This window comes from Hakea prostrata, chromosome 3, assembly GCF_041222555.1.
Source record: "Hakea prostrata isolate BN-2017 chromosome 3, UWA_Hpros_2, whole genome shotgun sequence".
Taxonomy (NCBI): Eukaryota; Viridiplantae; Streptophyta; class Magnoliopsida; order Proteales; family Proteaceae; genus Hakea; species Hakea prostrata.
In genome coordinates, this window is record NC_142602.1 from 23,195,508 (window position 1) to 23,211,799 (window position 16,292).

Below are 16,292 nucleotides of genomic sequence, written 5' to 3' on the forward strand. Positions count from 1 at the left end.
AGTGCACTTATATACCAAATGGTTGGCTGAGAAACAAAATAAATACAAGACTATTGAGGATTTTTTAAATTTAAAATTATTAACCTTTTAATCTCTCTGCTATGCATAACATTGCATTTTTGTACCAAATGACTGGCTGAGATTAAAAGCTTAGTTTTAAAGTTTAAAAATCCTCAATAGTCTTGTATTTACTTTGTTTTCTCAGCCAATCATTTGGTATATATGTGCACCGCTGTGCATAGTAGAGGATGTTTTCCCCAAATTGATACTGTTATATATATATATGTCAATGATAATACTAAAAATGAACTGAAATGTTTAATTTCTTCCAATAAATTAAAATTAAAAAACAAAGAAATACTTAACACCTCTGTTGCAATTACAAATAAAGTGGTTTGACAGTAAGCTCACTTGGGATCTGGTGTATTGTGGAGGATATAGATGTGGTTGTTGAATTTATTTTAAAAAAAATGATGTGCTCGCTAGCAAATTTGAAGATTGTGTGTTTAATTTTGTACTAAAAAAATTGAGTTTTGTGGGCAATTCCTTATTTCACTAGCTTGAACTACATTGTAGCCCAACTCCACTCTTTAGTTATGAGATCCACTAAACAATCCTGTACCTTGTGTCTAGCATGTGACTTTTCAAATAGATTTTATTTTTTCTGATCTAATAATAAATTTTATTTTATTGCTAAAAATTTGATAAATATATATAGTAGTTAATGTCTTGGGAGTATATACAAAGTAGGCTGATATTTGATTGATAAAAAATATGGCAAGAAAGCAATATACGGTTACGGATGACAAGCTAAAATAGGGAAAACAGAAGAGATTGTAAATGCATCAACTTACCAACCAAACAATATTCTTAAACTAAAATAGGAAAAACAGAAGAGATTGTAAATACGCCAACTTACCAACCAAACGATATTCTATCTACTATATATGAGCACCTCGCCCCTTTAAAAAATGAATCTCCTCATTGAATGCTTTTAAGCTTGTTCTAATTGAGCATTGAGCAGACCTTTAGGAATGGCTTACTTCCTTGCACCTTCATTTTCTCCTTTTCTTGCGGTTTTCATTTGTGCAATATGCATTTTGTGTGGTGCCATCGGAGAAGATAGAAAGGCAAGTGATATCTGAATCTCTATTATTATCCTTGCACTTTTCTATCCAATGAGCCTGTAAGATGTGAAATCTTTATCTATGTTGATGGTTTTTATGCTGATCTTGAGGGCAAATTATTTAATCATTATGATACGGAGAATTACATATAAGTATTGATAGAGACATTATCATTGTAGGATTGTTGATCATGCTGAATTATGTGGCCAATGTCACTAATATTTACTTGATGAGATTAGTGGTATCCTTAAGTACTAGTTGATATAATTCATCATATCTTAACTAAGTTAGAATGGATATTATGCATTTGATGAATAAAATTGTATTCATGGCTCTATCATGTTGTTGATCAGCATGCATATATTGATAATCTGTGCAGATCTATATTGTGTACATGGGTGCACTTCCTAAAGGAGCATATTCTCCTACATCTAACCACCTAAGCATGCTGGCAGAAGTTCTCGAGGAAAGGTAATACTTTTAAAAATTATCTAAAATGTTTTTCACTATCAATCATGCATGTTCAAGCAATATTAGGTGATCTTTGTTCTTCATTTTGAGATGCTAATTCTTTGAGAAGTTGATTATTATTCCGTGAAAAATTTTCAATCTCTCCCTTGTACTTGTTCTCTATTTACTCTAATTTCACTCTCAAAAGTTCACTACTACCACCCCCTCCCCCTGGGAAAAATGTATGATACCTCTCTTTTTTTCCCTTAATATTTTGGCCAAATTACCTCGTATTTTTACCCTCTTAATTGGTTATTTTGATACATTATTTATTTTATTTTCTCCCTCCTTTAATGGAATATTAAACGAGGATATAAGTTTTCGTTTTTTATATTTTTTTCTTCCTCCTTCTTAGGATTTTATTTTTTATTATTTTTTTTTAGTTTTCTTGTCTCCTTATTTAACAAGATTCCATCCAATGCGATTAAATGTAATTCTTTTTCTTACTTCCTTTTATCAGAACCCTTTAAGCAACATTAGATGTACTCCCCCCCCCCCCCCCCCACTTTTATTAGAAGCCATCAAATGGAAATAAAAACATAGCTAGTCATATATAGAAAAAGTGAGGAAGGGAAACACAAAAAATAGAAAGAATTACTTCAATTGACAAAGGGGATAAAATTTGAAGGTAATTTAGCCATTTTAAAACATTAGAGGAGAAGAATATGCAAGACTTCCTTATTTGGAGGGAATCAAAGTTAAAACTTTCAAGTGAGGAGTAAAGGTATATAGAGAATAAGCAAAGGTATAGATAAGTTGAGTCTAGTCTTTTTCCTTATTTTCCTTTGGGAAAAATATAGGATAGATCAATCAAAATCTTAACCATAAGTCTCCTCCCCAAAGCATTTTTTTTTACAATTATATTTCTGTTGATGAACCTAATGCCATTCTGGAATATGCTTTCTTATTTATTTCAGGTTTTGGAATGAAATTTGATCAATTTATTTCTTTTAGAAATTTCATAGAAGCCACATGAAATCTAGAGCATAAAAGAATATGAGCAAAATGGTTATATGGGAATGTCAACTTAATACAAAATTGTAGCAAAGTAATCAACAATCAAATCTTCTTGATAAAGATTTTTCATTTCATATATAATAATTAAGTGGTTTATTTGAGGATACAGCTATGTATGTCCATGGTTTGCTACAATTAAATTAACCTAAAAAAATATTATAAAATTCTTATCAATATATCAACCTTTTTGTGCAGCTCTATAACAAATAGCTTTGTGCGAAGCTATCATAGAAGTTTCAATGGCTTTGCAGCAAAGCTCAATGAACAAGAAAGAGAAAGGCTTGCCAGTTATTAACCAAAGAACTTTAATTTATAAATTAGATTTCAGTTTTTGACAATATCATCATAATATCTTTGTTGAAATGACAGGCAAAGAAGGTGTGGTATCCGTTTTTCTTAGTAGCACTCTCCAATTACAAACAACCAGATCTTGGGACTTCATTGGTTTTTCTAGTGCTGTGATAAGAAAACCTGAAGCTGAGAGTGATCTAATTATTGGCATTCTTGATGCTGGAATATGGCCAGAATCAGAAAGTTTCAGTGATAAAGGATTTAGTGCTCCCCCGAAGAAATGGAAGGGTGCTTGTCAAGGTGGCTTTAATTTTACATGCAACAAGTAAATCTCTTGGTCTAATAGTCCATTAATATTAGTCGATTATAATATATTATCTCCATTAGTCCATTGTAAGAAAGCATATGTATTGTAACAATTTTCGATTAATCTCCTACAGCAAGATTATTGGTGCTCGATTTTATGCCAAGAAAAATAACTCAACAAGGGATTTAGATGGACATGGAACACATACTGCTTCCACAGCTGCTGGTAACTTGGTATATGATGTGGGATTTTATGGATTGGCACAAGGGAATGCAAAGGGTGGTGTACCATCAGCAAGGATTGCAGCTTACAAAGTTTGCGTAGATACTGGTTGTGATACGAGTGATATCTTAGCAGGTTTTGATGATGCCATTGCGGATGGAGTGGATATCATCTCAGTTTCGTTAGGACCGGGTTTATTTGATCAATTCGATGCTGATCCTATTTCAATAGGGGCATTTCATGCGATGCAGAAAGGAATCCTCACATCACAGGCTGGTGGAAATAGTGGTCCTATCAGGCGAACAATAGCAAGTGTGGCACCTTGGATACTATCTGTTGCAGCAAGTAATACTGACCGGCGTTTATTTAATGAGGTTGTTCTTGGGAATGGAAAGGTCATCCAGGTAAGAAGCATTATGCAACTTTGATCAGCAATTTTTCTATTTCTTTTTATCCTTTAGGGAGGGTGGGGATGAATGTTATTGCTATATTCAGGTACTAGCACTATCTAAGTGACCATATGTTATTCTTCATTATTAGAGGGAAAAATAATAGTTATATATATATATATATATATATATATATATATATATATATATATATATATATATATATATATTAATATATATATATATATATATATATATATATATATGTATAATACTAATAATTTGGCAAGCTCAATAAAAACACTTAGTGGAATTCCATACCCTATATATATATATATATATATATATATATATATATATATATATATATATATATATATATATATATATATATATAATACTAATAATTTGGCAAGCTCAATAAAAACACTTACAGTGGAATTCCATACCCCACCCTCTACATGGCATTAATGGGAGAAACAAAGTGCACTACAGGCAGACGATAATCAAGAAATCATGCCTACCAAATCTATTGTGGCTTTTATTTTATTTTTAATCTTTTATTGCTCACTTATAAAAATTTCTGTTTTACTTCAGATATTCATTGAGCAACAGAATGAGTGCTCAATGTGTCAGAGAATTCATCCGCATGTAATATTTTAATCCTAGAGTTATGACAAATCTAATAACTACTCTTGGATTAGAATATTATATATGGTTGAATCTATATCTCATTGGGCACTCATTAGGAGGTTTCCTCCTGGGAGAAGAGTCAATTACCAAAAGTTGTAGGCTTCAAATTTATAATGGTCACATTCAAGTGTTGTCTTTTTTGTTGTCAGGGTATGGCAATTAATTCTTTTACTTCGAATGGAACAAGTCTTCCTTTAGTATATGGAAAAGATGCAATATCACGACCATGTAATGAAAGGGAAGCACGGTAATGAATTTACTAACCCCTTGGATTACCTCTCTTTTTTCCTCCCCCCCCCCCCCCACACACACACAAAGAAAAAAAAATCTAAACGGATCATTTTTGTTATGAAAGAATCAAAACAAGGAAGCGTAGATTGTGTATAGATCTTACTTGACAATAATATGCAAAGATTACTTTCTTTTGTGTTTCAGACTTTGCAGGGGTAACTGCTTGACGAATGTGACAGGAAAGATTGTGCTATGTGATGAATTGAGTTTGGGGGAAGAACCATTTCGAGCTGGTGCTTCAGGGACAATAGTACTAAATGATGCATTTTCTGACTTCTCTTCTGTATTTCCTATTGCTGCAACACATTTGATCCTCCAAAAGGGTGATCAGGTCAAGGCCTACATTAACTCCACAATGTAAGTTCAAAATAGTGATTTGAGTATGAATTAATGATCAATATTGGTTATTTGGTGATGTTTTGGGAACCTGTAAAACTGGTTAACAAGTGGGTTTTAGACCTGTAGATAGAAAGAGCCAAATGCACCTAAAACCCAAAAACACCTAAAAAGGACAACACATGACCTCTCCATAATGTCCATGACCAGTCATTTCGAAAAACTTGAAATTTTGAACAAGGCTCTAACCTTGTTAGCCGTGGCTACCAAATGACCATCTGGATGAGTTTAGGCCCCGAAATGAGCCCTGGAACATTTCACACGGTGACAGAATAAAAATTGGTCTTCACCACAACAGGTAGAACTAGTCAGTATGTGGGCTTTAAGCAGTAGAAAGACTGAAATACCCCTGTACCCAAAAATTTTCAAAATGGATAACACATGACCTCCTCAACTAGTCAATTTGAAGAACTCAAATTTCTGAACAAGATCCATGCCAATACAGGAATCGCCAAGATAAAAAATCGACCACCCAAGCATGTTTAGTCCCTGAAATGGACCTTGGAACATTTCACTTAGTGAAAATTGCTCTTCGATCGCCACATAGGTAAAGCTGGTCAATATGTGGGTTCTAGACTAGTAGATATTTTTAAGATTTTATTAGGATAATTAGTTAAGCACAATTAATTAGCATTTTTATACTTTTTAATCTATAGAAATCCTACTGCAAACATCTTGAAGAGTGAGGCGATACACGATTCATCTGCTCCAGAAGTTGCTTCGTTTTCTTCTCGTGGACCAAATGGCATTACACCATCTATTCTCAAGGTCTCTCTCTTTCTCTGTGTTGCTTCATTGCCTCTCATTCATTTAGTATATCTTTCTGATCACAAGGTCTCCCTCTCTAATCTTACAGCCAGATATAAGCGCCCCAGGGGTAGATATCTTGGCTGCATATTCACCTATTGCTTCACCATCAACCGTTGAAGGTGATGAAAGGAGTGTGAAGTACAGTATAATATCTGGAACCTCCATGGCGTGCCCTCATGCTACTGGGGCTGCTGCTTATGTTAAATCCATTCACCCGGATTGGTCGCCCTCCGCCATCAAATCTGCACTCATGACCACTGGTGATACGCTTGTTCTATCTATATTAATTTGCTTGCTGTATTTATTGGCTTTAATCCGACTTTTCTTTCTCATAAAATCTCTACAGCTTTGCGGATGAATGCCACCAAGAACCCAGATGCTGAGTTTGCATATGGGGCTGGGAATATCGATCCCGTGAAAGCAATAAATCCGGGTCTGGTATATGAAATTGTAGAAGATGATTATATCAAATTCCTCTGCAATATAGGCTGGGATACCAAGAGAGTAAGACTTTTAGCAGGAGATAACAACACTACTTGTGAAGCAGCAGGAACTAATGGAACGGAGCTGGATCTCAATTATCCAAGCAATGACAGCTTTTCTTCAACAAGATGAGCCTTTTGTTCGTAACTTTACAAGGACAGTTAAGAATGTTGGCTCAGCAAACTCCACATACAAGACATCCATCACTTCCCAGTCTGTGTTTAATGTCACGGTTAATCCTACTTGTTCTACATTTCGAGTCATTGAGTCGGGTTAAATCATTTATGGTCACTGTTTTTCGGGACCAAATTTCCAGATATCTTTTGCTGCGTTTGCTTCCCTGGAGTGGTCAGATGGCACTCATACTGTCAGAAGTCCGGTTGTTGTTCACTCGATTAACAGCTTCTAACTTCATATTCATGATATTAACAAATATTTTGCTTGTGTTTTTATTATTTTCTGTAATCCATCTCATGGTCTATGATAAACAGTTGGATTATTTATGGGCATACTGTAATGCAACTGCTTCCTTAGGTTGAAATTGATCCTACGAACAAAAAGATAATGAACTAGCTAGACCAACATGGTATTGAAGCATCGTTCATCTTGGCTTCAATATAGCTAGAAAAAACTGGAGATCTGGAAGAATGTTTTAGGGCCTGTTTGGTTAAGTGAATCCAGAGATTTCAAATCTCTGGATTCACAAATGGGAGATTTTTACCTGTTTGGTTGTGTGAATTCCTAGATTCATGAAATCTAGAGATTCACATTTTTACACTAAAAACGTGAATCTGTAGATTTATGGGTATGAGGTGAAATCCAGAGATTTCACCCATACTATCAAAGCGTTAAAGATTTGAACCATAATTCAATAAATATTTTTTTAGGATAAATCTAGAAATTTCATTCCAAAAATTCAAACTAACCAAACAGTTAATTTGACGAACCATGACTCTAGAGATTTGAAGTCTGTAGATTTGAAATCTCTAAATTTTTGAAATCTACAGACTCAAATAACCAAACAGGCCCTTAGAAAACGACGAGATCCTATATTTATGATGAGATTAGTTAGATATGATTCTATTAAATCACAACACTTCAATAGGGTGAGACAGCAATTAAAATGTAGACTCTACTGAGTGAGACTATGGAGTTGGACTTGGAGTTGGGTGTGTATGTTTATCCGTTACATAGTTCCAGAAAATTGAAGTTACAAGAAGATTTCCATGGACGCAGATCAAGTGGAAAACCCTGATAAGAATTGCAGCAGTTGAGTTTGAAGATTCCATGGAAGCTCAAATAGGTTTGAGCTACAAGTCAAGTCACTCTCAAGATTCTGCCACACCTGTGCAACTATGCTTTAAAGCTCTATAGTCCATATGCTTTTATCCTCTAACCAAAATGAATCAGGTTTAATTTAATTAACCAGAACATAAACCTTGACATATATAGCTTTCTAGTTTTTTCAACATTCCTGTTCCAGTTCATTCTAAGTTGGTAAATCAGATCTGTTATTCAGTTTAAAGGATTTTTAGTTAGAACCAACAGTCCTAGTTTATAAATCAGACTTCGATTAAGGTTGCAATCGGTTAATTTATTCCATTAATTTAATTTTGTTAAGTCTGGACCGGTTAATTTGGTTTAGTTTTGAATTTGGTCACAAATTGATACCCTAAATATATCAATTATAAAAATGAATTCAAATTCTTCCAGAATAAATACCAACGAAATACTCAATGACTCTGTTGCATTTACAATTCAATTAACTTAATTCGAAGGAACAATTGGGATTTGGTGTATTCCGGAGGATATAGATGTGTTCACAAGCAAATTTGAAAATCACATGTTTACTTTCGTAAGAAGAAAACAAAACTTTGTCGATGACTCCCTGGCTAGGAGGGTTGGATTGTTAGCATGTATGATATTGTGCATAATATATTCCATGGTTATGGGATTTTTTTAGATAATCCTATACCTTTTTTTTATTTATTCTTTTTATTTTTTTTAACTGAAGATCACCCGGGCGAGTTTACGCACACCTTGACTACACTCTCAAAGAGGGTAAACCGAAGTACTTCTCGGCCCCATCTCATGTCTTAAGCACCCTAGAGAACCAACGTCTGAGTTTTGTATGAGTATTGGCATTGAAGCCAAGTGTAAACTTCTTAAGATTCACAACTTAACCACTTGCTTGCAATAAATGTCAATACAACCTTTTAAGTTTCTCACCATAGCAAGCTTGACTTCAGAAAAGAGGATTGTATCATCCACAAACATGAGATGGGTGATATGGTTGGCCCCCCATTTCTGATTTTAAGACCTCTTACTGATGCGTTTCAGTTACTATTATGATGCTGACTAAGCTCCTTCTATTTCCCAAGACGATGAGTCCTACAAGAAAGGTTAGACGCGGGCCGGCTCGTATGCCGGACAACCGCCTCCTATGGTTAAGTTAGACAGTGAACAAATTAAGATCCCGTGCGAAAATTACACAGGTTTATGTTAATTTAGAGATTGTATTTAATCCGTCGATTCTTAGAGAAAATGAGGTTTAATCTCTGAGTATGGGTGAATTGCTAATTCTTGAATAAAAGAACTCAGTCAAATATTACTCTCCAACTATCCAACTAGGGCTTGAGAAATAGGAGTTTGGGATCGGGTAGAGTCAGGGTCTTTATTTTGTAAATTTGTACAAGATTAAATCCTTAAATGTAAAAATAAAAAGTTATCTCTATAAATATACCCCGCCAATTGATATTGAGACCATTGGATCATTTTTCATACGGTTGGCTACAGGGTGCAGCTGCTGCAACAAATAAAAATCTCGTGTTTTGGTCTCTTCAGATAGCTCCCAAGCAATTATCTGTGTGCCCATACTATTTTGATACCTATGGATGTGAGATGCGTGTTGGATGAAGTTATTAGACATTGAGCACTTTTTTGCTGTTATTTTCAACATGTTTTACGAGCATCGTACTCATTTGTTGATGCTTTGGCTAGGAAGGCCCATCCATCTCGTGTAGGACTAATATCATACGTATGGTGCTATACATCTTAGTATATATATAAATTTTAAAATTCAAAAGACAGCCCCACTCTTTCCATGGCCAAGATATAAAAGATAAAAATTTCTTCGATTAATATGAAAGAAAGATATATGCTTTTTCATTAAGAGCTCCAATTATTGAGAGAGATGCTTCTCCATTAAGAGCTCCAATTATTTTCACATGCATTAACTATGATGAGATTTTTACTGATCAACTTGATTGAAAAAATTGGGTAGAACAACTCTAAAAGTAGAATTGGATTGTTTGAATTAACCAAGCAAGTTGATCTCATATCTGATTTTGTAGACTAAATTGAGGCAATGTTCTTTATTGTAAAAGATTCTCCTGTACATTAGGTGAAGGAAAACTGCATTTATTTAAAGTCATTTATTATCTACCAAAGATGATGGAAGTTCACATGCAGTGTAAGATCAAGTACTCCTCAACAGTACCCTTAAAAACCTGAATTTAGATTAACGTAATTAATTTTCTTTCCTTTCATGTATTATATATATATATCCATCTAGACTTATTAATCTTTAACATCATTTGCATGTCATTTCATATCAAACTCTTCATCCATTGTACCTTGTCTTATGTGGACAATCAGACGGGAGCCTTATGTGTCCTACACGTTTACTATAAGTAAGGTGAGTAGAAATATCCCCATCAATGCAATGCACAGTACACACTCCTAACTCTAAATTCCTAATTGTCTAAGCACTTTGATTTCTTAAAACCGCAATGCTAATGGTATTGCTTCACAATTTAAGTTTGGCAATAAAGGTGGCTTTGTCGATCAACACGATTAGCTCACTCTGACTTTTTTTGTTTTTGAACACAATCAAGTCCAGTCTGACTCTCGATTAATGGGTGATCCGATCCAACTAGTTGGTCAGAATAATATTCATACATCTTGTAAACATAAGATTTAAAGTTATTTGGAATTAATAAGATGAATGGACAAATCCATTAAACTAGGATATTAGCCACATATATACTAGCATTAGTGTACTACTGCTACTACGAAGAGAACTTAAGGCATAATTGCTTTGCATCATCTTTGTGTCCCCACATGCTTTTCTTCACTTCAAAGTTGATTTTTCTTCAAAATCTTCTTCATAGATAAAACATTTGGTCCATAATTAGAATGCATTGAGAATTCTTGCCTTTCCTGATTGGTTGGTTCAAAACAACCATTTGAATGAATATATAAGATAAACTTAATTATTCCTTAAAAAAATTATTAATAGTTTAATGTTGAAGGTGACTTATATAGTCATCAACCTACGTGTAGATATTTACCCCCCCCCCCCTCAACAAAAAAAAAGAAAAAGAAAATGCCTATGTGTAGGTAGATGGTTATTGCATGAGAATGACACAAAACAAACTCACTTCCCTTAGTTGGGTTGGACAATAAATAAAAAGGTAGAAAACAATTTTGGAATTAGTTTTATTTTCTGATGTCATATGAATAGCTCTTTTTCAAGTCACCATACTTTAGGGTGATCAATCCTACCTTAATTATCCAATTTCAAAGGTGAGATTTATATGTGATTTTGTGGTAAAGAGTATACATAAAAGGTAGTTTACAATAATATCCTTGAAAGTAGGTGATTCACATTGGTGTGATGATCTCTTTTATGCATGCAGAGGCCAATGAAAACATGCATAAAAGCATTATGGAGAGATAATATAGTAATTTTGACTACAATTCAAATAGTTGGTAAAACCATAATATCCTCAATGGTATGGATAACTTATTCTCTCATATACTTAAATGGAGAATCAAACCCACACTGGAAGCAAAGTGATGCAAGAAACTAAAATAAATTAACACCAATTATCCGTTATGAGACATCAGCTGACATTGAACTTTCTGCTTTGCATACTCAAATTGACTGGGATTGGTCAGAGTAATAAATTGGCACCATTACACACCCATGTAAGAAACTCAAAAAAATAAATAAAGAAATTAAAACAATTATCAAAACTACCAATGATTCGATCATGGATGTCAAATAAAGCAACATTTTCATCCAGTAGACGAGATGATTTTGTAAGTCACGATGTTTGTGAGGGGTAGTGTCTTTTCCTAACATTTATTTAATTGATCTATCTTTGTAGATAGGAAATTATCTCCTCCTGCACTTCCTCTGAACTATTTTTAGCCGATACAGTAGAAGAGATAATGTTGCATTAAGTGACAATGTTTGTGAGGGGTGATTTCTCTTCTTAATTTCCATTTATTTTATCTATTTTTGTAAAAAGGAAATTTCCACTCAACTTCCTCAGTGCTATATCAGTATATCTATCCAACTGAGAGTAGCCCGATAGGCCAACTGTGATCGGTTCTCTCCCTCTCCCTCGCGCAGGGTCTATAAATAATGGGATTCTGAGGCAGTGCTTTTCATCCACTGTTTTCCTTCTCTTTGAGACTCATAAGTCTTGGCTTGTATTTCTTCCTCTTTGGTCGCAATTTTCTCAGTGTTTCTGGTTCTGGGGGTGGCCTCTGCTAAGCTATCCCCCAACTATTATGACTCTTCATGTCCCAATGCTCTGTCAACCATCAAGTCCGCTGTGGAGGACCTGCTTTTCAAAGAAGCTCAGACGGGTGCTGACTTTCTACGCCTGCATTTTCACGACTGCTTCGTGAATGCAAGTTTTTCTACCCTACCTCCATCGATCGATCTTCGTTCTTTTTTAGCATTTCTTTTCCATTCCTTCTGTTTCTCCAGTATATATTTTCATTACAGTGCACTTCAGAGATATTAACAGCAGTGTATGTTGCATGTTTACGTGTATGTGCTACAGGGTTGTGATGCATCTGTCCTTTTGGACGACACCCCAACCTTCACTGGAGAGAAGACTGCTAAGCCAAACAATAATTCACTTGGAGGGTTTGATGAGATAGACATCATAAAATCCAAAGTCGAGAGCATCTGCCCTGGTGTGGTCTCGTGTGCTGATATTGTCGCCGTTGCTGCTCGCGACTCGGTTGTAGCTGTAAGCATCACTCATCACCTCTAGCTAGCTTATAGTGGTTGTTTCGTATGTATATGCTTTCATATTTATCAAGATTTGTGCATGTCTTGCAGTTGGGTGGGCTTCCATGGACGGTTCAGTTGGGAAGAAGAGATTCGACTACAGCAAGCTTTAGCACAGCAAACACTGACCTCCCTTCCCCAGCATCGAATCTGAGTGATCTCATCTTTAGTTTCTCCAACAAAGGCTTCACTATGGAGGAAATGGTGGCTCTTTCAGGAGCTCACACCATAGGACAAGCTAGGTGTTTAAATTTTAGAGCTCGTATCTACGGGGAGAAAAACATTGATAGATCCTTCGCTTCATCCCTGAAGAGTAGTTGCCCAGCTACCGGGGGTGACGAGAATCTGTCTCCTCTTGATAAAATAAGCAAAAGAACTTTTGACAATGCTTATTACAAGGACCTACTGAGCTTGAAGGGCCTGCTGCATTCTGATCAGCAGCTCTACAATGGTGGGTCTGCAGACTTTCAGGTCATCACCTACGGTGCCAACTCGTCTGCTTTCTTGTTTGATTTTGCGAATGCAATCCTGAAAATGGGAGATCTGGGTCCACTCACTGGTACTGATGGGGAGATCAGAAACAACTGCAGGAAGACGAATCATTAGTAGTATAAAGTCTTGTTGTCTACTTATAAATAATGCGATTGTAACTGCATGAACTGAAACAATATATGTAGTTAATATTATAAGGGTTTATTAAACTGTGTTTATTGCTCCCAGAATGAGACTTAATTTGCATTTTCTATTCGCGTATAGATCCATAAATAGAAGCTCAACTGCTGAAGGCCTCTGGATCAAATTCCAAATTTAAGTATATATTTAATATTAAGGTATTCATTTTTGTTTTCTTCATGAATAAAGAGTTCATAACCAAAGCAAGGAAAGGAGAGGGAGGGAGAATATAAGAGAGCGAAACAGAGACGAGCCTAGCAAAGTCAGCAAGCACTGAGGAACAACACAGCGAATAAGAAATTTTTTCGGTTAATTTTGGCTCATAAAATGAATCCAAATGTTTTTTTTCCTCAAACCAAAAGCATGCAATCAGGTTGAAATTAAGTAACCAGAATGAAAAACTTGAGATAGCTTCTTAACTTTTCCAACATTTCTGTTCTAGGTCATTCCAAATTTGGAACGTGATCGTTGGCCAAGGGAAGTATTTCAAAAGCTGGCTTGTTCATTGTGGAAAGCATAATCGAGAATGAGTTGGTTTTGAAAGTTAAGGATAGATTTAAAAATGGAAATACGAGAGAAGGATTGATAGTAGAGAAGGAAAATGGGTTTTGATTGATGAGAACCGGAAGTATTTTCAGAAAAAGCATTATCAATCCCTCCATGTATTTTTTGTTTTTGTTTTTTTTTGGGGAAAGAATACCACCAAGTATTGAGCCTCACTATTATGGAGTGTCTTGTACTCACACCATAAAAAAGATCAAGTTCTGTTAACATTTTAAAGGATAAGAATTAGACTTAATTGGCAATGAATTAATGCTTTTCAAAGGATAAGATGAAGTTCTGTTAACATGTTATTTAGGCGGCCAATGATGAAACTTTGCAATTGAACGTAGTTCTTCCACTTTCGTCTTCGTCTATATCAGTGCGGGCTGAAGGTTCTCCTCATCGGAAACCTGGTCGTCCGAAGAAAAAAAGGCTCACGCAGTGAAGAAAGTAGTAACAAGTAAAAAGGTTTCTATAGCGAGAGGAATTCAAGAAGGTAGATGCGGTTTTAGCGAAAGTATCCATAGTGCATCAGACCCTCCCATTGGGAAAGGATAGTGCTGCTATGTAACTATTGTTACGAAGCTTTTCTTAAAAATCTTGATTTGGATGCATCTAGACGTCCTACATTTCGTTTCTGATGACTTAGTTGTTGTCAATTATGAGTAGGAACCAGTGAGGAAAGGTGTATTGGGGGGCAAATTGTTGTTGCGGGTGAGCAAGGTAGTTACTAATTGCTTGTATTTCTTTTATTTTTCTTATTTTCGTTATAAAATGACCCTTTTAGCGAAAAAAGCTTTTCAAAAAATAAAACATTGAATAAGTCAAATTAGTTCGATTATTAAATTTTTTGTTTTTCGGGTGAACTCAATTATTCAATTTAGTTTTAGTTTATAAATCAATGGAAAGATTGCAATTTGTTGATCCAAATTCAATCCAATTTAATTTGGTTAGGTCTCGAATCAGGTTAATTTTTTTTTTTTTTGGTTTTGGATTTAGTTACACCCTAATATATTATGCCAAAAATGAATTGAAATATACTTCTTGCAGAATAAATAACAAAGACATACTCAATGCTCTGTTGCATTTACAATTCAATTAACTTGGCCGCAGGAAACCCATTTGGGCCGAATTTGTTCATGGAGGATATAGATGTGTTTGGAGGCAAATTTGAAGATCATGTGTTTATTTTTGTGCCAAGAGAACTGAACTTTGTAGATGATTCCTGACTCGAAGGATTGTTTTGGGGCTTGCAAGACATTGTGCCCAATATACTCCTTGTCTATAGGATTTTCTAGATAATACTATACCTTGCGTCTTTTATTTATTTATTTACATGAGGATCACCCATGCGAGTTTATACACACCTTGACTACATCCTCAAAGCAGAGGGGTAATTTTTACATATAATTTAGGTGGGACTTTGTGTGACACCCAGCCCAAATCTAGCCCGGAAACCCGATCTGTTTTGCGTGAAGTAGGTTTTGTTTAATGTTGACTTCGAAGTTTGACCGTGATTTCAGTTTTACTATCTTTTAAAATCTTAGGAAGATGTCTTTGTGGGCCATCTCAGTAGAAGATATGGTGTTTGACCCAAAACCCATGGATATTGATGATGGTGTTTCCTTATGGAAACCTTATTTGATTTGGTGTTGAACTATTTATTTGTGAAGAAGAACTTGGTTGATGGACCTAAAGCTTAGTTGGACCTAGTTTGAAGACATCCCTCCATACTAGGTAAGTAGTACGATGTATTGAAAGAAGCCCATCCAAAAATATTGAAGTTTGGCCCATTAAATCCTTTGTTTTGAATAAGCTGTCCAGGCAGTGGCATTTTGGTAAATATCTGTTTTGAAGGTTTTCAAAAGCTTTATTTCTTTTAATTTCGTGGTAAACTATTCCCACCATGTTTCTAAACCTCTTGATAGCATGGGATCGACCTTTGAACTTCCTCTTTGGCAACCAATCAACCAACAGGGTCAGTTTGGTCAGTTTGGTGAAACCCTAGTAACTCTTGAACTCTTTGTGCTATTTAAAAGGGGGAACTCCATGTGTTTCACTCTCAATCTGTTTCTAAGCCTTGGGAGAACGTGGGAAGATCCCTAGATCCTCTCCTTCGAATCCAAGAAAGATCCTCAAGCATCTGTTCTGATTTCTTCAGCGGTTTCTCTTCTAAAAGGTTGGTATTCAATTTGCTTCTTCTTTAATTCATTCTTTCTTCTCTACTTCTGATTTTCTGATCATGAGAAGGGTATTACACTACTGTAATGACCTCTTCTTTAATTCTTTTAGCCCTAGAGTGAATCCCCCAATTCACTCTATGATCTTGAAGCCATATGGCGATGATCCTTGAATTTGATTCCACCAAAGCTCTTAATGATACTTTCCCTAATTTCCTACCTATATTTATTATTGTGGGGAAGGTCTCATATTATTACCATGACCTT

General features: G+C 35.2%; 2 protein-coding genes across 2 annotated transcripts; both read left to right on the top strand.

The window, feature by feature from the left end:
* The first annotated feature begins 1,034 nt into the window (after nucleotides 1-1,034).
* Nucleotides 1,035-6,945, top strand: LOC149021695 (subtilisin-like protease SBT4.3). The gene is given in 13 exon segments (XM_089147476.1): nucleotides 1,035-1,130; nucleotides 1,507-1,598; nucleotides 2,850-2,941; nucleotides 3,024-3,270; nucleotides 3,386-3,878; nucleotides 4,706-4,803; nucleotides 4,992-5,204; nucleotides 5,900-6,011; nucleotides 6,100-6,313; nucleotides 6,400-6,641; nucleotides 6,643-6,780; nucleotides 6,782-6,832; nucleotides 6,835-6,945. Coding segments are annotated over 13 exon segments (2,199 nt in total).
* A 3,234-nt stretch (nucleotides 6,946-10,179) lies between these two features.
* On the top strand, nucleotides 10,180-13,236 carry LOC149021696 (cationic peroxidase 1-like). Its single transcript, XM_089147477.1, has 4 exons — nucleotides 10,180-10,228; nucleotides 12,072-12,241; nucleotides 12,398-12,589; nucleotides 12,682-13,236. The coding sequence occupies exons 1-4, from the start codon at nucleotides 10,180-10,182 to the stop codon at nucleotides 13,234-13,236; spliced, it is 966 nt and encodes a 321-aa protein (XP_089003603.1).
* The last annotated feature ends 3,056 nt before the right edge of the window (nucleotides 13,237-16,292 follow it).